Source organism: Nelusetta ayraudi, unplaced genomic scaffold (assembly GCF_046127955.1).
Source record: "Nelusetta ayraudi isolate G7.1 ecotype Tasmania unplaced genomic scaffold, CSIRO-AGI_Nayr_v1 ptg000003l, whole genome shotgun sequence".
Taxonomy (NCBI): domain Eukaryota; kingdom Metazoa; phylum Chordata; class Actinopteri; order Tetraodontiformes; family Monacanthidae; genus Nelusetta; species Nelusetta ayraudi.
Window position 1 is genome coordinate 173,646 of NW_027466053.1, and position 24,318 is coordinate 197,963.

Genomic DNA, 24,318 nt, shown 5'->3' on the forward strand with positions numbered 1-24,318 from the left:
ACAAAAAAATATAACAACAGTACAATGGTATCATGTACATGAAAGAATACATGAGAGAAAAATAAATAACGCAAATGAAAAGGGAAAACCAAAAGAAAATCCCCCAAACTGGAAACCTCAAGTAACCATACCAACCTACACCTCATTGCTGGACACTTTAAATACATTTGCATGCGCAGTACAGGTTTCCAGGTTGATTGCTTCTAGAAATGTCAGAATTGAATGTCTCAGGGTAGGTTTTTAAGGGTGTTTCCTCCTCAAAGCAACCAATGCCCTGGCTACAGTTTTTGTTTTTTGGTTGTCGCCCCAGCTGACACAAATTATTAGTAGCTGGAGGCACAGGCTTGAGAAGAGAAAATAAAAATGATCCTAGTTGAGAGGACGCATGAAACAAATGTAATTGTAACGGGAAGAAATGCATTTACTCTGAAGAGTGTGTTCTTCACTTCGTGCCAAACGCTTGAGTAGTAGATGGTTGCAGGGTATTTCAGCTGAGGAGCAGATGGCAGTATGTCTGATGCAATGAAATCTGATTATAGGACAGAGTGTAAGCCCATGTCATGTCACACGGCCTAAACCCTTTGAAGTCACATCTGTCATGGGCAGCATGGCAGTCAGAAGATTAAAAAGAAAAGGTTTTGGAGTGAATGATATTGTTTGCTCTAATAGCAGTTTGTTATTTGGATCGACAATAATGTAATAAGCTCACATTTACAAGATCGAGAATGTGATGAAATTTGGGCAGTAAATGAGCTCAGAGAAGGAAAAAAAAAAATATCGTTAAATATATATAGTTGTACTTCAAAGTAGGTGATATGTAAACTAGTGAGTGTCATCGGCATAGCTGAGAAATCCAAAGGCAATTGCAGATGCTACACAGCGATGGTGTTGACGATGCTGCTTCCCACAAGTACGTTAAAATGACATTTCCACAGCACTAACACTGATGTAGGCTGATTATCATTCGCCCCAATTCCAAACAGAACAAAGGAAACATTGACACAGTTGCCTTTGGTCCTTTTACCAAAGAGAATTTTTTATTTAGTTACAAATTTACCAATTAAAAACTTGATGCATGTTTTCAACGTAGATATGTCCATACATTAGTCCGAAATAGTTTGGATAATATTCTTTATTTTAGTGATTTCCTCGTGTGTTTGTGCCTGATGAAAGATTAGGCCCCGATTCTTCCATCTTTAAAGTATTTCCATCTTCGACGTGGGAGGTTTACACAAAGAGAAACACAAAGTTGTTTCCATGTAAACGCGACGATCGCAGGTTGATTCTTGTTAACGCTTTTGAACATAGCAAATAGATTTTCTTTTAAAAACTTTGCTTGTTTCTTTTGTTGGCGTGCTGTGTTATTTTAAATTGTCAAGCGTGCACATTTAATCAAACATGACCCATACATAGTGTGCCTGAACCGCTGTGCAAACCCCTTCCTGTGAGTGTAGGTTACCTTCGAGTGTCAGCCAAACCACTGGACAGTCTGAGCTCATTGGCTCCCCTCAGACGAATTAGCATGATTTAAATGTCATCTTCAGCTTCATGGGAAGGAGGCTGAGGGAAGAAGTGATGCACTGGGGTTCACCAGCCAGTAATACCAAGACTGACGGCCCCCACCCCAACCAACAGATGACTTTTTAACACATTACAGCCCCTCTTTTGGCTTTTTTTTTTTTTTTTTTGCAACCTGCCATCTCTGCTGACTCACGAGGTGTCAAAGCCACCCTCTCGGCATGACCTTCAGCGTCCACGCATCTTCAGCACGGCTGTGGAAGACCTTTAAAACCCCCCCCCCCCAAAAGTGTCACAGCACCTGTGGTCCAACGGGGCTAACATGCTTAATCCCCCGCAGCCCAAAGGGTTCTCGCATTACTTTTTTGCTGAATGAATCAAAGTGTTACCGAGCGAACAAGAGCGCACAGTCAGACTGCGAGGCGATTAAAGTCTGGGTTAATGTGACTCGTCCTGTGCTGCCACAGCGGCGGTGTGCATGCAAACCGACTTCAGAGGAACCGCTGACTGAGATGAGTGATTGGCCCACACGCTCAGAGGCATCAGTGCACAGAAAACTGTCACTGTATGCGGCCGCAGAGCCTGCTCACGTCTGGGTATCTGTTTGTTGGAGCGCTGAGCGTCACTGTTGTGGTTTTGGAAGAAGTGAACCTGCACACTGGGGTAGGGCCAGGAGCTGCACATCAATATTTTTTCTTTGGTAAACTGTAGGTGAAGGAAGTGCGTGAGGCCTACCCACGCTGCTGACTGACTGTCAGTGACTGTCGGGTGAACGGCTGAATGGGAACTGTCACCCAGTGCGTCACCTAGATGGTTTATCCTCACTGTGAACTGCAGTCAGGCTGCTCACTGTTGTTCTGTCATGTGGAGCCAGAAGCACCAAGCAGCCAAAGTTTAAACCCCCAACTAACAATGATGCGGACAATGTAACTGCACTGCTCCCCAGTCTTACCTTTTCACAATATCAGTTTTATTTTCACTCTGCCAAGCAAAAAAAAACAACAAAAAAACCCACACACAACTTACTGTAGCGTGAGCAGTGAAAATTGAATGAAACATAGTTAACTGAAACTGACTTTTTTTTGGGCTCTTTCCTCTTTGAGGTTGACTCGTGCTTTTCCTGACACAGGAAATCTACTGCAATTTTGCCATCAAAGCGTCACCCTGTGGCTTGATGAGCCGCTGAGACCAAGCCGAGAACACAGCAGCCACCTGCCTCAGCTACGTTTTGCCATATAGCAGACACATTGAATTAGCGCAAGGAACGTAAGGAAGGAATTTTCATTGCCACGTTACATATTGCATTTTAAAGTGGATTATGTCAGCGATCCTCATTTCAACACACCTCGGTTGCACCCATGAAGTGCAGACGTGCACGAGGCGTTCCTACAGAACTACATGACATAAGAGCTGCAAAAAACATTAAAGAAAATCAGAAGTCATGATGTAAGTGTCGCTTAGGTTTCTTTTTCCTCCGAAATTATATGGGAGGATTGAAAAGAATAGTAAACCCGCATTTTTCCAGTGCACGTCGGTCGGTTTTTCCCCTTTTCGAATTGCGACGTTTCACATGAGGTGCGCTGTCATAGGGACGGTTGGGGTCTGCGTGATGTGAGCAGGCGAGGGAAACCCAATGAAGACAGGCGCAGCAGTTTTATGGGTCATTCATTTTTATTACACCATTGATTAGTTTGACAAATTTCAATTTACTTCTGTACGCTTGCAAAAGCACAGTTACACAAAAGAGAACGTTGGCCAAATTGGGATGCCTGTCTGCTCATTTTTTTGCATCGTCTTTGGTCGAAGGTCTGAACGGGAATGAAGACCGCTTCCTTGACGCCGCCCCACCCAGAAAAATACCATTAAGTGCAAATTGAAATGTGTCAGACAGAATTGATTTCCAACATTTAGTCAGTGGTGCACGGACTGAGTCAATTGGTTCTACTTGTGCTTCGTGCCACTTCTCGCCAAGGTTCCGTCCCAGAGTAACGAACTTGTCAGTGTTTCTGTCATACGAGCCTCTTAAAATCACATGACAGGTGAAGAGCATGACCCTTGATCCAACCGAGGATTACATACAAATAAAAAATACAGAATAATTACATCCAAAACACAGCATTGTAAAAGGCAATAATGCAGCAATTAAAATCTCCATAACATAGTTTATATTTCGTCGGGGGTCGGTGGGAGAGGGGGAGGACCAACAAAGAAGAAGTCTAGAATTAGACGGAGGACAAACGTACAAATGTGATTGGATTAACTACAGTTATACACCATTCTACGTCTGCTAAATGCTGGTAGGAAACCTTCAGTGGTTTTGGGAGACACAGGCAAGCTTATTCTCATCTATGGTTTCAGTAGTATCATTACAAGATCGACTGACTTAAACTGTGAACATACAACTTTTTTTTTTTTGGTTTTGTTTTGTTTTGTTTTGTTTCTTCATTCACTAACAGAACTGTACAAATTATACAAGAGCTACGACTTGTCTTAGCCTGTCACACCACAACCTGCAATCCACCCGCCTGACAAGAGGAATGAGAGAAAAAGAAAGCAAAGGAAAAAATAAATACATCTGACAAACTCCTTTTGCTTTGGAAGCAAATCAGGGGGGGGGGGGGGGCAACATAATTAGCTTTTTCTTTCTCAATGCAGGTTTTTGACAGAAGTCTTTGCCATTAATCATTAAATAAAACAAACTGGTTTAGGAGCGGTTTAGGTATCCATACTAAAAAGACCAAGAAATGTAAAGCAAATGAAGGTGCAGTGAGGGAATCATTAACAATCCACCTGGACACTCTCAGCAGTTTACAATCAGTCATAAAAAGGGAGGTAAATCCCTTCTTGACTCACCTTTACGTATGAAGTATAAATATGAAAAACTACTATGAATCATTCGGTGAAAAGCTGTTTATGAAGAGAGTAACTTAAATGAAGCATGTATGGAACATTCAGTGTGATTGAGTTCAAAATTTATTTTTTGTTTTTACATTTTTTCGGATTTGGGAGATTTAAAGACGTGCAGCATGTTGTTTTTTTTCCTTCCTTCTGAGAATGCTTGAGCGCCGTCTGTTTTTACTCTGAATTCACTGAGTGACTCTTCAGTCTCTTTCGCGTCAAGAGTGAAAATATCAGCCTGCTCTGCTTTCTGCTGTGCACCTCGCCAAACGCGTGAAAACCAAGGAGCTGCTACAACTAGGGGGCGACGAGACGGCCATCACGCACGCGGCCCGCCTGTCGGACTATGCTGGCTAACCTACTCGGGGGAGGGATGTGTGACTGAAAAGAAGATGGAAATCTTAACGTCTACCTTAAATACATTCAGAAAGAAGTTACTGTGTCGTTGTCTTGTGCTGGTTTTTACAACAGTCCGTTTTCAATCAGCCATGTTAGGAAAATGTTTCTCCCTCTCGTAACAGCACAATGTACTACAGTAGTTTTTTTTTTTTCTCTTTTGAATAAATGTATTATTCCGTTACACCGATGCAAATGAATCATAGAAATGTCTACATCTAGTCGCGTGTTACTTCTTACGTCGTTATTTACAGTGCCCATTTCGAACTGTGACGTCTCAAAAAAGCAATGACGAGTACAACACAAAGTACAGCAGCATCATACACCAAGTTGTCATGCTTTCGTTAAAATAACAGACCGATTTCTCTGTCTTCGTGTTTAGCAGTGCAAATAAAATGAACCCATTCTCTGACCTAATTAGCTAATCGGTAAACATTAACTATGTTTTGCCAAATGTTCTGATCCTTAGGGGTGAAAAAAAGTTTTCTCTTTTTTTTTTTTGTACCAACAACATTTACAGCAGCCCAGCTCTGTGTCTTTTCAACGTCTTCTCTCAATATTAAAGCCTTGATGTCTGACACGTTCCGAGGTGACACCTCGACGCCGCCACCTAATGTCCAGGAGGTATTGTTCAGTGGTGCAGTAGCTAAGTGAAGCTAATTTTTCCAAATTATCCGCCTTGTTTTTACACCTTGCATGACGCAGTGTTTCTTCTCTCTCTCTTTTTTTTTTTTATAATCGCGAATCACACCATAATTAAGCGAGGCTGGAACTCTACGCACACTCACATATCTAACTGTGGCACAATTCAAACCGAGAGACCACTACTTAGAAAATAAACACTAGAAAGTATTTCTGCACCGTGAAAGGTTGTTTTCTAGTGAGGGGCACCGGCTCAAGTCATGCCACTGGGGTTGTTTTGTCCGTTTTCTGGTGCGACCGTTGGTCTGTTGGAGCTATTGACACACTGTGGACAGAAGGATGCTGAGGACTCGGGAGGAGCGCTAGTTTACAGCAGGTGATGGTGAGGTTTCGCATGGTCTCGGCACTGACGCTCCCGTCAGCTGTCGTTGGCTGTTTACTTATCTGTTCGGGACGCGTCCCCGTCTACTTATGTCAGGTGTTTTGTGTGCGCAGCGAAAATGAATCTGCCAAGTGGGGGGCGGGGAGTGAAGCTGGGACACTACGGTGAGGAGCCGGGGGACAAAACGAGTGGTGGGCATGACTTGTTGGCAGCCCCCCGGTGTATCAGTTCATCTGTTCAAAGAATTTGTAGGTGGGGTTCTCATAGCCGTGGTTCTGCATCTTGTTGAGCTGCCGCTCCTCTGGCGTCAGCATGGGGTCGACCTGCTGGGAGAGAGACGGCGATACAGTAACTGCGGCACAAAACTCTTTAATAAACTCTCTAATAGTGATTATTGAATATATGGGGGGCACGGGGGTGGAATTAATCAATTATTCTTTCAGTGGTTATATTGGCTCCAAGGCCCAGTGTGTGTCTAGATCTACATCAACTGTCCATATAGAGGTGAATAGTTTTTGATTTTTCCTTCCTTTATGACTCCAGAAATAGTAACATTTTTTTCTTCTGTATTGCACTGCATGTTGCTGTTATTATGTAATGTTCCCCAATGTGGGGTAAATGAAGGCATTTGATTCTGTTCTATTCTATACATCCTCTGGCATGGTTACTAGTCTCCATGGAAATCAGTGCTTGGGATAAGTAGATGAAGACCACAGTTATCTCATTTTTGTGGGTTTATCTTAAGTGAAAACCAGCATTTTTATGTTTCATTCAATCTTACGCCAATAGATCCCTTTAAAAGTTGCAAATGGTTCTTTAATGGGTTCCCCACTGTGAGAGTGAGTTAGTGAGTTGGTTTGTGCACTAAATCTGAAAGTGAAATCTCCCCAGCCGGCAGCAACAGGAAGTGATGTATGGCGGCGTTAGTCTTGCGCACCTCTACGATGCCGTGGCTGATAGTGCCGTACGGCTTCCTGCGGACCAGCAGCAGGCTGATGACCATCACCATGGCGATGGCCACGGCCACCACCAGCAGCCCCACCATGGCGCCTCTGTTGAACGTCTCCAGGGCGTCGGGCTGCTGTGGACAGAGGAGACGTGAGCGTTAAGGCCGCCGGAGAATGGGCTTCCTGGAAAGCAACCGCAGCTCGTGTTGACGTCCTACCAGCTCATCTCTCTCGATCTCCGCCGGCTTGTTCACCACCTGCTTCAGCTCCAGAGACGTGTTGATCTAAGGGGGCGACGGATAAGAACGAGAAATGAGACAGACCACGTCAGATTCTGAGATCCACACCTTTCAGTTGTAGAGTGTGCAGCCTTTGATGACCAACCTTTTCCTCATACTCATAAGTGGGGCCTCTTTCAGATGTGGTGTAGTCGTATTCATCCACAGACAAGACTGGCGATGGAGGGAAAGCAACGGGTCAGAACACAGGGACGTAAAATGAAAGGTATTCAGTCTACTCCAAAGCAGCCAATAGTAGCAGCTCACCTTTCTTGTTGGACGGCGGGTCTTTGGGGAACAAACAAGAGAAAAGTTTGATTAGCTGGTTCATCCCTCACTGGCTGCTAAAGAGGCCACGTTGAGTTTGTCACATACGTAAAACCAGTCAGCTGATGCGAATTTTAATGCGACTTTTGATTCATATGTTGTTCATAGAGCGGCGTCACTGCCCAATCGGAAGAGTGCACACATAAACAACATTCTCTGCGTACCAATGCGGGGAGGGTAAGGCCTGTTCTGGAAGGCGGCCTCCTCTTCCTCCTCGTCGTCCTTCACCTCCTCGCTCTCGGCCGGCAGCAGCTCCTCGGTGGTGCGGGTCTCAGAGAAGGACGTGGTCATGAGCTCGCTGATGTCTCCTCTCTCCGCTTTGACCAGCTCCTCTGCATGGGGTGAGGGGGAAGGGGGAGGCGGGGATTAGGAGATAAGTCATCAGCCGGGAACGACTTCAACGAGACGTCGGGTTGCGTCGGTTTAGCTCACGGATGTCGTCGCGCAGCTCCTCGGCCAGGAAAGGGTCTTTGTAGAGCAGCGCCAGGCTCTGGTTCATCCGCTCCTCGATCACGTGCAGATGCGTGTACACCTGCAGGGATGATCACAGACAGTTTGGGTTGGGCTACTTAAAATGCGATGAAGGCATGATGTCATGCTTGCCTGTTAGGATTAATTGAAAAAAATGAATGGCAGCTCAGGTAATTACTGAGGTTATCTCGGTGTGATTTAAATCAACAGATTTTCATTTGGGGGGTAGTATATTTGTTTTGGTTCCACAAAGTGGCTGCCAGGTGTTCCAACACTAGTAGTTTTCACTCTTGAACAGGTAGCAGGCCCTTTGTGACATCACAGAGGGATGACGTACACTACCAGTCAAAAGTTTGACTGCTCTCTACACTGCAGATACATACCGAAGACATCAAATTTAGGAGCAAGATATGTGGATTAATGTGGCAAAAGACAGAAATGTTAAATACCTAAATATGTTATGTTAAATATATTTTATATGAAGGGTGGCTCGTCTAGATCATCTAAAATATAAAACTTGTTTGAGTTATTTCACACTTTTTTTTGTTGCATACATATTCCATATGTATGAGCGACAATCGACAATGTAAATAGTCATGAAAATGTAAGAAAAAGCATGAATTCAGAAACATGTCTCCAAACTTTTGACTGGTGGTGTACATGCACTGGAAAACTAAGGGAGAAACAGAAATTTGTTACCAAAGCCTTTGTAAAGAGAATTCTGCATAATGTGGGACTCACAATGAACACTGTGAATTCTTGAACAGGCTTTCTGCAACAGCTCAACAGACACACACACACACACACACACACACACACACACACACACCTGGAATTTCATCTGCTCAGCCTTCTGGGGGTCGACGGCCACGATGTGCTGGTAGTGCCTGAGTGTGTGTCTGCGGTCCTTCTGCTCGGCGGCCATGTATCTCTTCAGGGCCTGCAGCACGCGCTCCGGCTGCAGGACACAGTCGGTCAGAGCGTCAGAGAGTTGCTGAATGAATCCCGCTGCTGCAGGACCCCGTAGAGATAAACAACCTACCTGAGGAGGGTCCGACTGCACGGCGGTCAGGTAGTTCTCCAGGGCCAGACGGCGGTTGTTGTTGAGGATGGCCTCCACCCTGACCAGGTGGGTCTCCACCAGCCTCTGCCTCTCGCCGGCCACCTGCTCCTCCAGCGTCTGCAGCACAGACTGGAAGTGCTGGTGGAGGACAAGCGCAGGTTGAGCAACGGCGGAGAAAAAAAAAAAAAAAAAAAAAAATCCCGGCGTGTGATTACCTCATTCAGGGCCTGTCGCTCCACCTTGGGAAGAGTCTTTGACTGGTTGTCAGCCTCCGCCCATTCCTTCATGATCTGTGGAAGAGAGATGCTGCCAATATGAAACGCTGACCCTGATTTCTCAAAAAGCTGTTTAAAAAAAAGGCACCGTGAGATCATTTTTGCATGTTGACCAGGCTCTGTGAACACTGTGTGTGTCTGCGGAGATCCGACATTGGACTCTTCCCCCACACTGATGACCCAGGCGTCTGAGGTGCCACCTGCATTACGGCTCTTTGAAAGTCACCTCGTTGATGCTCTTCATGCGTCGCTCCTCCAGGTCGGTTTTGGCGCGCAAGAAGTTGGCGTGCTCCGTGTCGTCCACCGGCTTCTCGAAGTATACGTCTACGCCGTCGGTGGGCCGCGAGGTGGTCACTGGGTTGACAAAAAAAAAAGACAAAGAAAGAGCAGCTATGAAGTAACTATGAAGTCTCACCCCGAGTTACTGAAAAATTTGATTGAAAAGGAAAAGGATAACAAAAGTGGATTTTCATTTTTGAAGCCAGTTTAGGTTAATGTTATGCTGTACCTGGAAAAAGGCCGTAACTGATAGTGGCTTAAATAAAAGTACACGAATTAACGAGCAGGAAATGACAGCGTTTTTTTTATCGCAACACTCTTGACTTGTGCGGCCGATTTCATCATCTTATCCAAATTGTAGATGCTTTGCATTGTAGATCCTTTTGAAACAGAGTCTGTCTGCACTTTCTCCTACTCTGCCATTTTTAGTAAAAACTGTTGAATTTCCTATGAACTAGCACCTGCTGTGAGTCGTGCACTGAAAGATAGCCTCTGAGTGTGTTGTGTGTGTGTGTATTGTGTGTGTGTGGTCAGTTGCGTGCAGGAGGCGTGAATGCAGACCACCAGTGTAGCTGTTCACACCTCGTGAGACCGAGTGCTACTGCTGCCCTTTTCATGCGGGTTTGTATCTCAGTTGGTGTGTGTGGCAGGTTTACGGTTTGTAAGACCATAACTCTTAGCCCTTACATCTGTCGCCCCTCATCAGAGGCGTGGACGCCGTGGGTTTGTGGCTTTTCTCGAAGTCGAAGGAGTCCAGGTACTCGGGCGTCTGGTCCGGCCCCGAGTCCATGGGGTCCTCGTACTCCTCCGGATCTTTCACCGCCACCACCTCCTCTTCCTCCTCCTCCTCGTCCACGTCTACCACCTCCTCCTCGTCCACGTCCCCTGCTTCTTCCTCCTCCTCTTCCTCCTCCTCTTCTTCCACCACCTCGTCGTCCTCCTCCTCCATGTCGGCCTCGTCCACGTCGGGGTCGGGGGCTGGGCTGGGTGTGGGGGCTGTCACCTTGATGCTGTGAAAGTCCAAAGACGTCAGAGGTAGTGTGGTAGTCAAGACCGCAACAACTGAGACCAAGACATTATCAAGACTAGAGGGTGTCGAGATCAATATAAGACCAAGACATTTGGGGTTAGAGACCAAGACCAAAACCAAGACTTTATATGTCAAAGAAAAATAACAACAGAACAGAAAGAAATGACCAGCATCTTTTTTAAATTCAAGTTTGCCTCTAAATGGAACAGCAACATCTTTTTTCAGCAAGGTATCTGTGAATCATTTTCTTTAACATTTTGCTGCTTTGCCAACTATTTTGAACCATTTTCCAAAAAACATCATAAACTTCATAAAATTCAAAAAAATAAATGAACTAGGAATAAGGGGGCAGGGTGTCACTCTGGGTGTCACCAACAGAGCGTAAAACAGGAGCAGCTGGATTCTTTTCCGTTATTATCGTGTCATTGTAGTGTTGGCCGAGTCCTGACCGGTCTGGATCAAAAATTCCAGAGTCCGTCCAGTCCGAGACTGAAACAAGACCAAGTAAAAATGCCTCAGAGTCCAAGACCACACCGAGACCCTTAAAAAGTGGTCTTGAGACCAAGGCCAATCTGGAGTGCTACAACACGAGTCAGAGGTCAAGTTGCCAACGCTGTGTTATCAGGGTCGCGTCTGAAGGTGGCGCCCCCGAGTTGAATCATCTTACCCAGAGCTGAGTTTTCCGCTGCTCTGGGAAGTGAGCGGCTGCTGTGCGGCGGGGACGTCCCGGTCCTCCGCCTCGCCCTTCCCGCTGGAGCCTCCCCGGCCTGGGCAGCACACGTACTCCACGCCCCTGAAACGGTCTTTGCAGGGCAGCAGCATCCCGTAGCTGTGGAGCTCCAGATTGTCCTCAGCACATTCCTGAAAATAGAACAAGATGAGAGAAACCACCATGGGACGTTTTTTTTTTAATTTAATCAAGTTATAAAGAATTTTGCTCGGACAACCTCCTTGTCTTTTATCGAACCTTTCATCTACTGGTGCAAAAAAGGAGTTGTAAGTGATATGAAGAAGTGTTACAGCTTGACACCATCTGCTGTGCACCAGACACTTCAGGGAGGTGTGCACTGGGGCCAGAATTTCAGAGTGCAAGTGAAACTGTCGCCAAGTGGAGCTGATCAAGGAGTGTGTGGAAAGTTCTGCTCTATGGCCGCTGGAGCTTTTGGTCGAGGCCACTGGTTGGATATTGGAACCGGGGAACCAGCGCTCCCACACCAACTACCCTTTATTCCGCCGACTCCCGACCCCTGACTTTGTCCTCACCTCCTTAGCGATGTTGTGCCAGTACACGTAGCTCTTGCAGGTGTCCATCTGCTCCTTGTGGAGGAAACGGCAGCGGTCGGGCACCAGCAGGGCCTCGCTCACGTACTCGCCCTCTGCAGCGGGATGGAAGAGAAGGTCGTCCTACTTTAGCTTTCGAAAGCATTTTAGGGATGAAAACTTTGGGAAGTACAGTCAGAACCACGAGTGTCGCTCGCAAAGAGCATTCAACGAGGAGCAGCTGACGACCAGATCCTGTTACGTTTTTGATGTGGAATTAATGCCAGGTGTGAGGGTAAATTTGTGTAGTAGGAGAAGTGAGTAAGGGGGCAGCGACGTTAGAACTTTGGGGCTGATACAGATCCTGGGAAGTAGGAAGAACGTAAACACAAAGCTGGCAAGGACGATATTTTTCTGTGGCATAGTATGTATGTGTTTGAATTTCACGGCACGGACCTTATTTTAATAATGAGCTCCGCGTGAAGTTAATGTGCAAAGTTACCGCTACTGATTTGCAGCCGTTGTCAGAACAAGATGGTTTGTGTGGGTAACTATCGCGTTCAAAAGGTTTTTTGATTAGCCGTCTATGGTAGTGAGTTGCAAAACAAGAGAATTATAGACCAGACGTGTCAGATAGATGTGTCACTATGTCGAAAAAACGGGCCCTGAATGCAAATGACTTCGTGATAAAGTCTGAAATATTATTGTTCACCGCTTTCAGCTCCTCCTACGGTGCAGTTATTACACGCTTCTGCATCAGGGAAGGTTTTCACCCACACAGCTGCATGTACAGTACAAATCAAACAAGACGCAGCCAGTGCCAAGACACTGAGCTTTCTTAATCATAACGCGCATTCAAGTTGAGTCACTGCCTGTTCTTATCATTTCACTAACTCAATCATTTGTTCCTGGTCTACCAGCCCCCCTGTTGGCCAGTAGGCGTCACGACGCCCATGTGAACCACTGCCTGTTTCTTTTCCCATTAGTATGACAGAATCAAAATTTGACTAAATTTCTAACTCGAAATAATAATATCAGATCTTGTTGGCTCTTGCTTCTGAGAAATACCAGTGGATATATTTATTTGCCTGCTCTGGCAAAGCAACATTGTCCATCTCCCTCATTTAAGAAAATGGATATTACGTAACAGCTTTATCCTAACTCGGGTGCGATAGTTCATTGTCAAGCTCTGAAATAATACAGTGTGGCATTTAAGGATTTTTTTTCTTGGCTGTTTGTTTATTAAACTAAAAGAAAAGGAATCATTACCCACATCTTGTGCTGGTTGGCTGCTGTTTCACATTTAGTGGTCTCAATGTTTTGATCTAAATCCCCGAAACAAATTATACTATATAACTTAATACAGCAGAATTAATAATGGAAGAAATGATTTCAGAAAATCTCTCTTTTTTTTTTCTTCATGACTGTGGACTGAAGGTTGCTCTCACCTAGACAGCGGTAGGGTAGGACGATGAGAGGGTGAGTCTGGCAGCGGCCCAAGCCTTTCTTGCACCAGGAGTGGATGGTGGCGGGTCTTTTTGATTCCTCTATGTGGGAGATGGCGAGTGTCGGGTACATCTGGGTGTGCAGGGGCATGCAGAGAGGGCAGAGGCACCCGACACAAAACAAAACAAAATAAAATAACAAAACAGGAAATGGTGGACGGACAGAGACAGGAGAGGAGCAGAGGGAGAGGGAGAGTTCCATTAGAGAGCAGGTTCAGGGACGGGAGGGAAGGTTGAACTGAGAGAAGAGCGACCAGGGAGACAACCATGCCAAGTAACTGCCTGACGACATTTCGGTCAGGCAAGACGAGTTCATCCGCACATGGAAATGAACGTCCTCATCCTCCACCGATTCCACATTGGATTTGGGAATTTCACACAGACACAAATGAGGATTAATAGGAGGGAATTAATGCAGCTGGCCTGGTCTGAATGCGCACCAAAATGCTTTCTTCACCACTGTAATGGCTTTTGTGTAAAAAACCCATCACGGATACACGACAGCCAGCTAATCGCATTACAGTTGATTCTGGCGGCCGGCTGCTGCCAGCGCAGGGATATCTCCTCCGGCCTGCAGGTGGCGCTTGGTTTCCTTTCCTTCGGCCAAGTGCCTCTGTTGGCACTGGGCTGAGGAGGAGTGAGCGGAAACTGGCTGGGCCATTGATCACTTTGCATTAGCGGCTAATGAGAGCACACGTGACAGGTAACGGGAGGAGAGAAAAACGGATGGCGGCTCGAGAGAATATATAGAAATATTCCGAGGACGGCCGCCATCACTTCACTATATATGGTGAAATATATAGATCCACAGAGGTGTCAGACATATTAGAGAAAAGGAGAACAATAAAATTGTGATTTGCGCACATCTTCATCTCGTGCAGCAGTCCTGTGGAAAAAAAAGCTAGGCAATGGCGTACATTACGGTCAGAGTTCACCCCATATTAAAACTCACCACTTTGCAAATGGGGACATTTTCTGATCTACAAAACTGTTTTCGGGTATCATGGGCAGAGAGAATTCCACCCGATGGACGCCTACGGTAGCTTTCAACTAATATCGAAGCAACAGCAGAAAAACCCAACATAGGCTGCTCCTGTTATTTCATCGAAGTGTTGTAAGAGAAGCCATCCAACCTGAATCAAAACAGCAATGTCATATATTCATATATATATAAATTTATATATATATGGATATATAAATATCCACTTCAAGGAAGAAATGGGGACGAGAGTCGCATTCTTGCTGGTCTGGTTGTGGCTAACATGATGCCACTCACATGAAGAGTTAACATTGCATTTAAGAGTAAAATAAATATTCAAATGATACCACATAAGTGGTATGGAGACATTTTGTCTTCTTCTGTTCTAGGTTTCTTTTGCTGTACATGGCAAATGCTTGATTGTAAATCCTTCGGCCTGGGAAGCTCCAGGATGATTTCATAGATTAGAAAATGTCACCAGAGCCTCCTGTAACGATGAGGCAAAGTCAGGTTAAGGGTCAAATGTCAAGTTTTTTTTTGTGGGGTGAACCGTTGCTATTAGCAGTATTGATCGTGTCGTCATGTGTCTCATCTCGTGGCTCAGGACGGCCTCCTACCTCCTGACAGTAGGACAGGATTTCACTGGCTTCTTTGTAGCAGCCCTGGCGGCCCTGAGGGTCCGGCTCCCACTGGCCGGTCTGAAGGTTCATGTGCAGCATCTGACGGCCGCAGAAGATGGCGATCTGAGGCTCGGCCACCTGGGAGCTCGGTCCGTTCACCTCGGTCATGGACAGAGCCTGGAGAGCAGAGTGAGGAGAGGAGGGTGAGGGGTTGCTGCTTACAAAATGAAGTGTAAAACTGTGTGACAGGCTGAAAAGTGAGACAGGAAGAAGGATAAAAGCGTGAAAACTGAAACTCAAAGCTTCCCATTGGTATGTTTGCGGCTGATCACCATCATGGGATCATTCACCTACCAAAACACCGGCTTATGTGCTTCACACCGTTCAAGGGAAAAACATGCAAATAGCAATTGTTCTTTGTTGATATTCTTATTGCTTTTATTTTGCGAAAAACTGTCACGCAAACGCTACTGACACTCCCAAAGTCAGAGACCGTTCCGCGGGCAAGTGACGGGAAAGGTCCCCCCTCCACCGGCGGCAGCCTGCTGGGTTGCTGTCTCTTATCGATCGGGCCATATATGAAGCCTCCGGCCGGGGGCCCCGGCCCCGGGGACCCCCCGCGGCCAGGAACAAACGGTAAGCGAGGAGCCGGGAGTCAGGTGTTAATACAAGCTCATTGAGCGATGGGCTACTTCACTTCACAACATTTAACACACAGCGGCAGAGAGGCCGAGGAGAGGAAGGGAGGCGGAGGGGGAGGTGGGGAAGCAGCTCTAAAAACAGCACCCGGAGGTGGAGGTGACAGAGCAAACCAAACAATTTCCTCCAGGGTCGTGAGAAAAGTGCGACGGAGGCATCCGACCGGTGCCGCTGTTTACTGAGGACACGTGAGCTCTCAGACTCTTGACGTGAGCTTGTTAGACGGACGTGAAGTAAATTGCGATCCCCAAATCCCCCCCCCCCCCCATCCAAAATCCTGAGGCTCATCAGGAAGGGCAGCCAGCACCCTGGCGGCCACCTATGCACCGCTGACATCCTTTCATCCGCACTGACGGACAGAGACGGACCCACTGACGACACGCAAGCCGAGCCAATTAGGCGCAAGATGCCCAAAGGGAAGAAACGGGGAGGGGGAGGAGGTGGAGGAGGAGGAGGAGGAGAGGTGGGGAGGGTGAGGGGGGTGAATCAAAGGGAAGCCCCGCTCTGGCCGACTGGAGCGCGAGTGTTTGAAGTTTTAATTAAAATTCATTCAGCATAAAATAAATATATATTGAAAAAAAGGCCCTTTGAATAAGTGTACAATAAATATGATAAGCCCTGAGCCGTCTGTGCATTAGAATCACTCAGAGGGAGGCTGTGCTTCTGAATGTCTGGGCACATTTTTTCTCCTTTTCTTACAAATTACAGATCTGCTTTTCATTACTGCTGACTGTTTTTCACCATCCCACCACCGCTTTTTTATTTTTTTATTTTTATTATTACATAGGGGAGCCCCTTTTGTCCCTTGTCCCTTCCTTGTGAAGAGTCATTTCCTGGTTTGCTTTTCATATTGTCTGAGGATCATCAGCCAGCATATTTTCCTTGTGAAATGTGCTTTCAAGGAGCTTTAAGCAATAATAATTTAATAATAATTTCTGAAGCTAATGCATAAATTACAGTTCAGAAAAGTTTTAAAAAGACTGTAGCTGAAAACCACTGTAGCACTAATTATTATTAAACATACAGTGTATCAATAAATTCATTTTGCAGGCGCTTCTAATATTAAAATTTGGAACGTTTTGCAATACAAACTGAGAAAAGCTTGAAAAACACGGTATCCTCAGGACGATCAGGGTTTCTATGAGCCTGCAGATGTGCGTTCAACTTCACTTCCAGGCGACGCGCTCCTCCACCGAGGTGATGTTATCGACTGAGCGCAGCAGCAGCGTCTAATTGGTCGGCCGTACTGTCCGATAAGCAGGAGAAAAATGCTGCTGCAGCTGCTGAAACAGTGTGTCTGCTGGGGCCTTGCTGAGCTCATGTCTAACGTGATATATCTCCGGACTCGGGGAAGGTCAGTGTCACAGTGGAGAGGGGTAAAATAAATAAATAAATAAATAAATAAATGGATAAATAAATAAAGCAGAAACAAACTTCCGGATATTTGAGAAGATAACCTGGCAGCCCCTCCTGCTCCGGCTCTCTCCACTACTGCACTTGCAGAAAATCAATGCTGAGCAACTGCAACTGTATCGCCACGTCGCCCCCTCCAATCAATAGCAGTCCATCAGGAGCTCCGGCTCTGACCTCCAGCCTCCTATCTCCAGGCCGATGTGAGCGCAGCCAGATTAGATCTCCTCGTGATAAACTCAATAAGAAAGTCGGCTCAGAGCTCCACAGTTCTGCTCGTGATGGGCCTTGTTTTCAATTTTTGTTTGCCTTTTGATCCCCGGACTGCTGTGGAGCAGCCTGACTGATCCGAAATCCTTGACAGAACTGCAGAACAAAAAAAAAAAAAAAAGAGGCATATTTAGCCCTCTGTTTACAGCCTCCTTAAAAAATTAAATGAGCTTTCTGCTAAAATGAGTGCTTTTGTTGGTTCTTCAACAAAACCTGGAAGGTGGAAGATCCAAGAACTATAAGGTGTTTATCAGAACACAACTTTGCCCAGGAGTGGTATCAGTGAGGTAGTCGTGCCCTTTGTGACATCATCAAGGTTCCTTTGGCTTTCTGCCAAAACCTGATGCTTCATCACACTTTCCACAGTTTTAGAAGTGAAGACAAAAACAAATCAAATACTTGGGTTTTGTCACAACCCTGGGAGAGTTATCACTACCCTTTGTGACATCACAGAAAGCAACCAAATGACTTTTCCCACCTACTGGGAGTTCACTGACTGGCTAGAGACGCATTTCTCACGAAGAGACACGCAAAGAGTGACTTTCGCATCATATTTAATGGCAGCGGGACACCTGCTTGTTTCTGACCCACTTTGCTGGACGTCTCTCTGCATGAATGCAGCAACTGTAAACAGCCATGTTACATAAACCGCAGTGGTAGGCCCGGCTTCTTCTGGACCCTCTCGGCTGCTTGAATGTCCATAGAAGGTGTTGCTTTGTTCTCTGACGCTGTCTTGTTGCAGCAACGGCAGAACTGAACAAACACCTTCTGGGTCTTTTTTGTCATCACTGCGCCTTTTTTCTCGGTCAAATAATTAAAAAAAAAAAAAACTGCGCAGCGATTTTGGAAAAAAAGAACACAATGCTGCAGCAACTGAAAAACGCACGACTGCACTCTTATGTGAACACGATGACAGACACTGGATTTCATTTCAGTCAACGTTGGCGACTTCCAAAGAACAAGAGGTTTTTTCTCCTTTCGCTATATTTGATCATGTTTATGATCCTGATTTATGCGGCTTTTAGATGTTTAACTGGGTTAGGCCCACCATTCTTCAGTCCCAAGGACAGATCAAAGATCAAACTGAGGCCAGGCCGGGAAGTAGCCAGCGCAATATTTATGTCTGCTGTAAAATGCGGCAGCAGTCGGTCAATCAACATCAGCTTCGCTTTTAATCGCCGGAGCAATAGCGTACATACAGTTATCGGGTCCTTGAAAATACTTTTCTTTCATCCTCAGACACCATTTTATTCCCCCCCTACAAATGATAGATGATAATTTTATGCTAATTTTGCCATTTGAGAGTGTGCACAACACTGTGTTTATCCTTGTTTTTCACATCAGGGAATAAGCCCCCTGATGAGACACTTTGGCGTACAAATGGCCTCTACAAGTACCTACATTTCCAACCGAAAAAAATGTGTCCACGCAAAACTCTCTGTTCACTTCCCAGGATGCTCTAGTGTCACTTTTTTGATGCGCAGGAATACTAATCAGTGACCTTGCTGAGAGAGGAAATGCTCCTTTAATTTATATATCTGATTTTCTCAGGATTTTGAAGTTCATTCTTTTTTTTTTACTAGTTTCGAGGAACCATTTTGTGTTTTAAAAATAAAGACAGAAGGAACAGATACTTTGCTGGACCGAGCATTCGAGCCTCTTCCGATGAAGCTGCTGCAGTGCAGCGCCTGTGGGGTCGGTCCAGATCTTTATCAGTGCATTTGGTTGAGGGCACTGACTGGAAATCAACCAAACACGGGGATTGTCATAATTGTCGGGGAAAACTGGAGCACCGGGAAGAAACCCACGCAGACTCGGGGATTTGGCAGAGGGAATATGCAAACTTGCACAGAGAAATTTCCTCCCAGGGTCGTTATTGCCTGGAGGCAACGGCGCTAACAACGACAGCACTGTGCCGCTGGCCTGCTGGGACTGTCTCCCCTGATGAACGCTGCTCTTTCTTCCAAAATTAGAACTTCAGTCAAGTGACTGTTAATTCCGTGATGTGCCGTGTTTACAAAAATTCCATTTTCATGAGCCAGTAATGTGACTCAGTCTGAGATTCCGTTGTCACCAGCTGCATTTCTATCACCCCTAGAATTGCGCAAAACCTAAATATGGCAATTAGAAACTGGAAGGTTTTGACGCTTTCGTGAGGTGGTTTTTCCACACGTATCCATATAGAGGTACAGTATATTGCAAAAGTGTCATGGAAACACTTTTTTCCCCGCATTTAAACATCCATCACGATGGAGGAGGAGATGGAATATTTTTTACAAGTAATCAAAGAGAAAAGTATAACAACCGTTCTTGACAGTAAACAAACGTTAAACAAAACAAAAGCGAAATGAAAATTACGGCTTCTGTGCTTCACAGCATTCAATGGAAACACCTGCAAATCACAATTGTATTTTGTCGAAATATTAGAAATATCGCTTTTGTTTTGTGAAAAACTGTAATGGAAACGCAGCTACAGACATTGAAGGTCTAAATGCGTAAGCTTCCTTTTTATGTTTTCAGTGAAATGTCTCTACAGTTGCCCTCAGACAGGATCGCGTCTACTTCCTCCACTAGCACCATCATTACTCTAAAGACTCTCTCAACTATGGTCATTGTGAATATATTGGAGTTGGCCTGTGAGCGTACCCAACCAATTTCAATGTTTAAAATGCACTTGGATGAGAAGCGCCAGATCAAACTGGACCCATTTTGAAATGCTCTCAGGTCTTAAGCGAGACCCGCTGCTGTTTGTTTGGCAGATGCAGATTAAACAGGCAGACAACAGTCTTGTGATATGAAGGATTAAGCTAAAAATAGCTTCTGCTACAGTGCACAAAAACTGTTTTTTTGTCCCTCTCTGCAAAGCTGTTCCGTCCAGTGTCTTGTCCTCGCAATTTATAGATGCAATTTTCTCCGCCGACTCTTTCGACCATCTCGAGTCCCGCACGCGCATCATTTGTCACCGCTGACGAGGCCGGGGCCTGGCAGCTCCGCGCTGCAGAGCGCCTCGCATCGTTAGCAGCGACCTGCTGATATTCGCAGACTGGCGTTCTGCCTCTTTTGCTCCCACTTTATATTTTATACTCACTCCAAAAGCATGCGCACTAAACCCACCTCCGCCGTCACAATTTGCAGCGCTCGATCCCGTAGTGCCTGGAACAAGTCGTGCTCCGAAGCAGAAGTTTGGGAAGAGCTAATGCAGATATAATGACGGTTAATTACATTGTAGGGGATGTCCCTACGCCGGAGATGACTATGTTGCAGAGTTTTTCATCGGAGATAAAGACGGACGCATATTGAGTTAACAGCCGAGCTTTGGGCCAAGCGGCTACATTTGCATGTTCCTCCAGCTTCTTTCTTCTTCCGGCCCCTTCTAATTAAAATTTTAGCACCTGTTCTCTCCTTATGTTGCATAATGACTTCATCCTCTGTCATGATGCAATCTCTTGGCCCTGGCAGGCAAGCCAGAGCGCGAGAGGCGTAAAGGAACAGCCCGTCCGTCATTTGCCACCTTTTACGAGGTGCTGGCAGAGTGTATAGTGTGGAGATTGCACCAGAGTTTTACCACCCGTTATGTTAATGTTGCTCAGCAACACCACATCGACAATGTACAACCACAGCCTGAGATTGCATTTTTTATGATCTTTAATTCATATTTTTAATAGATCAGAAATGGTCTGTGAGATCAGTACTAGTAAATCTGTGTTCTGGCACACGCAGGTGTGTACATGTACATGATTGATACTTTTTTTATTTTATTTTTTTTAATTAATATGCTCCTAGCATGGGCTTAACCGGGGACCAACCACAATGCAAAGAAACATAACCGCACAAAGAGGCATGATTTCAAAATTTACACTCTATATTTTTTCATACCCTCAACAAAAAAACTTATAATGCCACCTAGAGTACAATTTGACATACTACTCCTACATACTACATACCACGACAGTTCAACGTCATGGACTAGACTGCAGTCCACCCAATATTTGATGCGCTGATCACACATAGTTACATGGTTAGCGCCATCCCGAGTCACATGCTGCGCTTAGTGCCGACAGTAAAATACCTGCCGCTTCTTCTTCTTCAACTAAATTTCTGATGGCAAACGGAGCATGTAAGCAGTAAAAATGTCAATTTATCACTCAAATTCCAAATGAACTTCAGCCTTGTAAACATGTGCTACTACGAACAGCAGCACATCCGAAATCTTCGGTGTGAATTCTGTGTCTATTGCTTGCACACCTAATGTTGGGACTTGTATCGGTGCGTGAATAGCACGCTAATACAGACGTATGTGTGATTTGCGTCACACCTGCTGAGAGGTCGGCGTCCACCAGCAGCTGTATTATTGCTGCGTATTATTTCCCTCGGGCCTGGTTGCGTGTGCTCGCTGCTCATTCTTTCTGCCAGTTCTCCCCATCTGGTTTATCTCAACTTCCCTCCTCCAACCGATGGTGCGTCACATCACCACATCTTTGTTCCTAAGCACTATGGCTTGACAAGCCACAGGCTGCAGCCTGCCCATAATAATTCATTTAGCTGGCATATTTGTAACATATTAGCCAACCAAAGTATTTCCTTGCCAAGCTGTCTCAGAGTGACAGCTTGTTCTCCCTGACAGCAGCACGGGGGAAATGATATTGATTAACTCCGCAGCCCACTATTTGAGGAAGCACATGCAGAATCCAAAGTAATAAAAATTGGGTTGTTTTTTTAGCCACTTGAACAGAGAGCATGAGAGCGAGCGAGCGAGCGAGCGAGAGAGTCTGTGCACCGAGCTCGCCTCATGGCTCAACCCCGAGGTGTGAAAAAGCAGAATCTGTTCAGTTTCCATCCAAATGGAGAAAGACTGCAGCCTGGCCGCTCTCCATTACTCTCGCTGAGAACACGCCCATGTGCAAAACTGCCGTCGTTGGTGTATGATGCACGTATGACACACACACACACACACACACACACACACACACACACACACACACACACACACGCACGCACGCACTCACTCACACACACACACACACCCACACACACACACAGATGGCTGACTAGTGGGGGCCTTCCTGTTCTCGGGAGCCCCTCCCTTCACTTCTCCTCAAGGCTGAGCTCACTCTCATCCTCTCATCCTTGATGTCTCTCTTCTCTGAACACCCCCTCCCGCTCCCCCTCTCCCCGGCCCCCCCCAAACGGGTTTTTCACCTCTCTGCTAGTTCGGCCTGCAGTCGTGGGCCGGTGCTAAATGGCTAGATAGATTTAAGGGCATTCATCATTGTAATCATGTTGCTTTAATTATTCATGGGCTCCATCAAGCCTCTTCCTGGTGTGGCGTGCACTTATTAGGAGGGGAAGCAAAATTAGTCCGCCAGACTCACCGAGTGGGAGGGGGACAAAAGAGGCGTAGAGCGAGCGCCGAGTGCAGGCTCTCATTATTCTGCGATCTGAACCAGGAGCTAAATGAATCGCAGACCGACCGACTGGCTGCGAAAGGCGACCGGCCTCGTCGCTCCTGTTCTGCTGTTTCCTCTCCAACAGGGGCGGAGCTACGCAGTGGCCAGTAGTGGCGGATCCCCCTCCGCCCAATTTGACAAGAACTTTAATGCAACAGTAACCCTAATCCTCGGACAGTAGGAACAGGTTGGTATAGGTTTATTATTAATATTACCATTGGTGAAGTTTCCCTGCTGTGTCATTCACAGGGACGGTGAAAACACACTGATAAAAAAAAGAATAAATAAGTAACAATTACAATACTGATAAAACAATCATATTGTTATTTCAGGTATCTACTTATTGCCATATTGGTGAGTCATGATCTGACTCCATGGAACAGTTTCTGGCTTTGGCACTGCTCACCAGACACCCAAAGGAGTCGCTGAATGCCGAAGCCGAGTGCGTCACGATAGTACGAGACCGTCGTTAGAGACCTTTGGGTGCGCACACGTGCGAACGACCGTGCCCTTCTCTAAATCGGCCCTTATCACTCCAGATTACAGCAGCCCCCGAGCCTCCAGCTGGGTACACTGGGAGCAGATGGCCCCCTAATCGCCAGGGTTCATCAGGGTGCGCGGCAGCAGCCAAAACCTGCTCCCTTCTTTGTATTTGATTTGATTTTGGAGCGTAGCTTAAAATACGGAGCCGCTGGGCCGGGGGGGGGGGTTGTGCCGCGGGCTGCGTCAAACCGTCCCGTGACCGGAGCTGCAGCTTCACAACGATCCTCTCAAAGTTCAGCCTCCATCATACCAAAGGCACCCGGGGGGGGGGGGGGGGCGGAGATGGATGCATTTCACTCTTCTCTAAAGGCCTCTAATCACTTTTACCCCTGCTGTAAATAGATTTCAGTGATCTATGGCTGTTGCCATCCGCCACATCTCTGCTCTTCACTTCACAACCAGCTGAGAGTTTCATGGCTCACAATAAATATCATTTCTCCAAACACCCTCTCCCCCTCCTCATAATGCGTCCTTTTCTGCACGCAGCTTTTCAGCACGAGGCGATATTAGTGAGATTTCCTGCTCGCTCTCCTTCTTTCGCCTCCTTGCCGTGTACATCCTGCCTTTCTCAGGGACACGTGTGAAGAGAAGAGCCGGAAACTCCCACGGACGCGTGTTGTGATTCATGCGTGGCGCTCCCGGGGTTGGCTCGCATGACAGCATGTGACACAACGGTCGGATGGAGGATGGAGGTGCGTCACTTTGGTGCGCAGAGGAGTGAGAGCGCCGGCTCCTCGCACATTTCAGCTTTGAGTCACGCACACGTCACCACACCAAACACAACGCATGTTCGCCAGCTCGGCGTACGAACGGTTGTTGTCTCCTGCGGACATGTGGGAGGGACTCATAACTGACGGGCCGATAACACAGAATCGAGACCACACATTTTCGAAAACGCTCTCAAAAAAAAAACAAAAAAAAAAAACGAGTTTACATGAAGCCGGTACGGAGACGCTGGAAATGACTAAAACAGTGTAGTACCTATGCCAGGCAGGGTGTGGCGCCGCAAGTTTACTCCCTGAAGGCAGAAGAAGGGGAAGAACACCTGAAGCAGGCCGTGTTTAAAGAAGAGGGGCTCG

The 24,318-nt window shown here is 46.3% G+C and overlaps 1 protein-coding gene across 2 annotated transcripts in view; it reads right to left on the reverse strand.

Annotated features, from left to right (window-relative positions):
- Positions 1-3,170: 3,170 nt before the first annotated feature.
- The window catches only part of aplp1 (amyloid beta (A4) precursor-like protein 1), a 31,317-nt gene continuing 10,169 nt past the window's right edge, over positions 3,171-24,318 (reverse strand). Inside the window, exons 2-17 of one of the 2 annotated variants that reach the window (XM_076026119.1) lie at positions 14,868-15,047; positions 13,215-13,344; positions 11,770-11,882; positions 11,174-11,367; positions 10,164-10,486; positions 9,424-9,551; positions 9,138-9,212; positions 8,902-9,060; positions 8,689-8,817; positions 7,821-7,920; positions 7,553-7,720; positions 7,329-7,349; positions 7,168-7,235; positions 7,002-7,067; positions 6,774-6,914; positions 3,171-6,159 (exon numbers count right to left, since the gene is read on the reverse strand). In XM_076026119.1, coding sequence (XP_075882234.1) covers positions 6,061-6,159; positions 6,774-6,914; positions 7,002-7,067; positions 7,168-7,235; positions 7,329-7,349; positions 7,553-7,720; positions 7,821-7,920; positions 8,689-8,817; positions 8,902-9,060; positions 9,138-9,212; positions 9,424-9,551; positions 10,164-10,486; positions 11,174-11,367; positions 11,770-11,882; positions 13,215-13,344; positions 14,868-15,047 — 2,094 coding nt within the window. In that variant the 3' untranslated portion in view covers positions 3,171-6,060. Of the gene's footprint in view, positions 6,160-6,773; positions 6,918-7,001; positions 7,068-7,167; positions 7,236-7,328; positions 7,350-7,552; positions 7,721-7,820; positions 7,921-8,688; positions 8,818-8,901; positions 9,061-9,137; positions 9,213-9,423; positions 9,552-10,163; positions 10,487-11,173; positions 11,368-11,769; positions 11,883-13,214; positions 13,345-14,867; positions 15,048-24,318 lie in introns of both variants that reach the window. The other variant, XM_076026110.1, reaches the window with a different exon arrangement.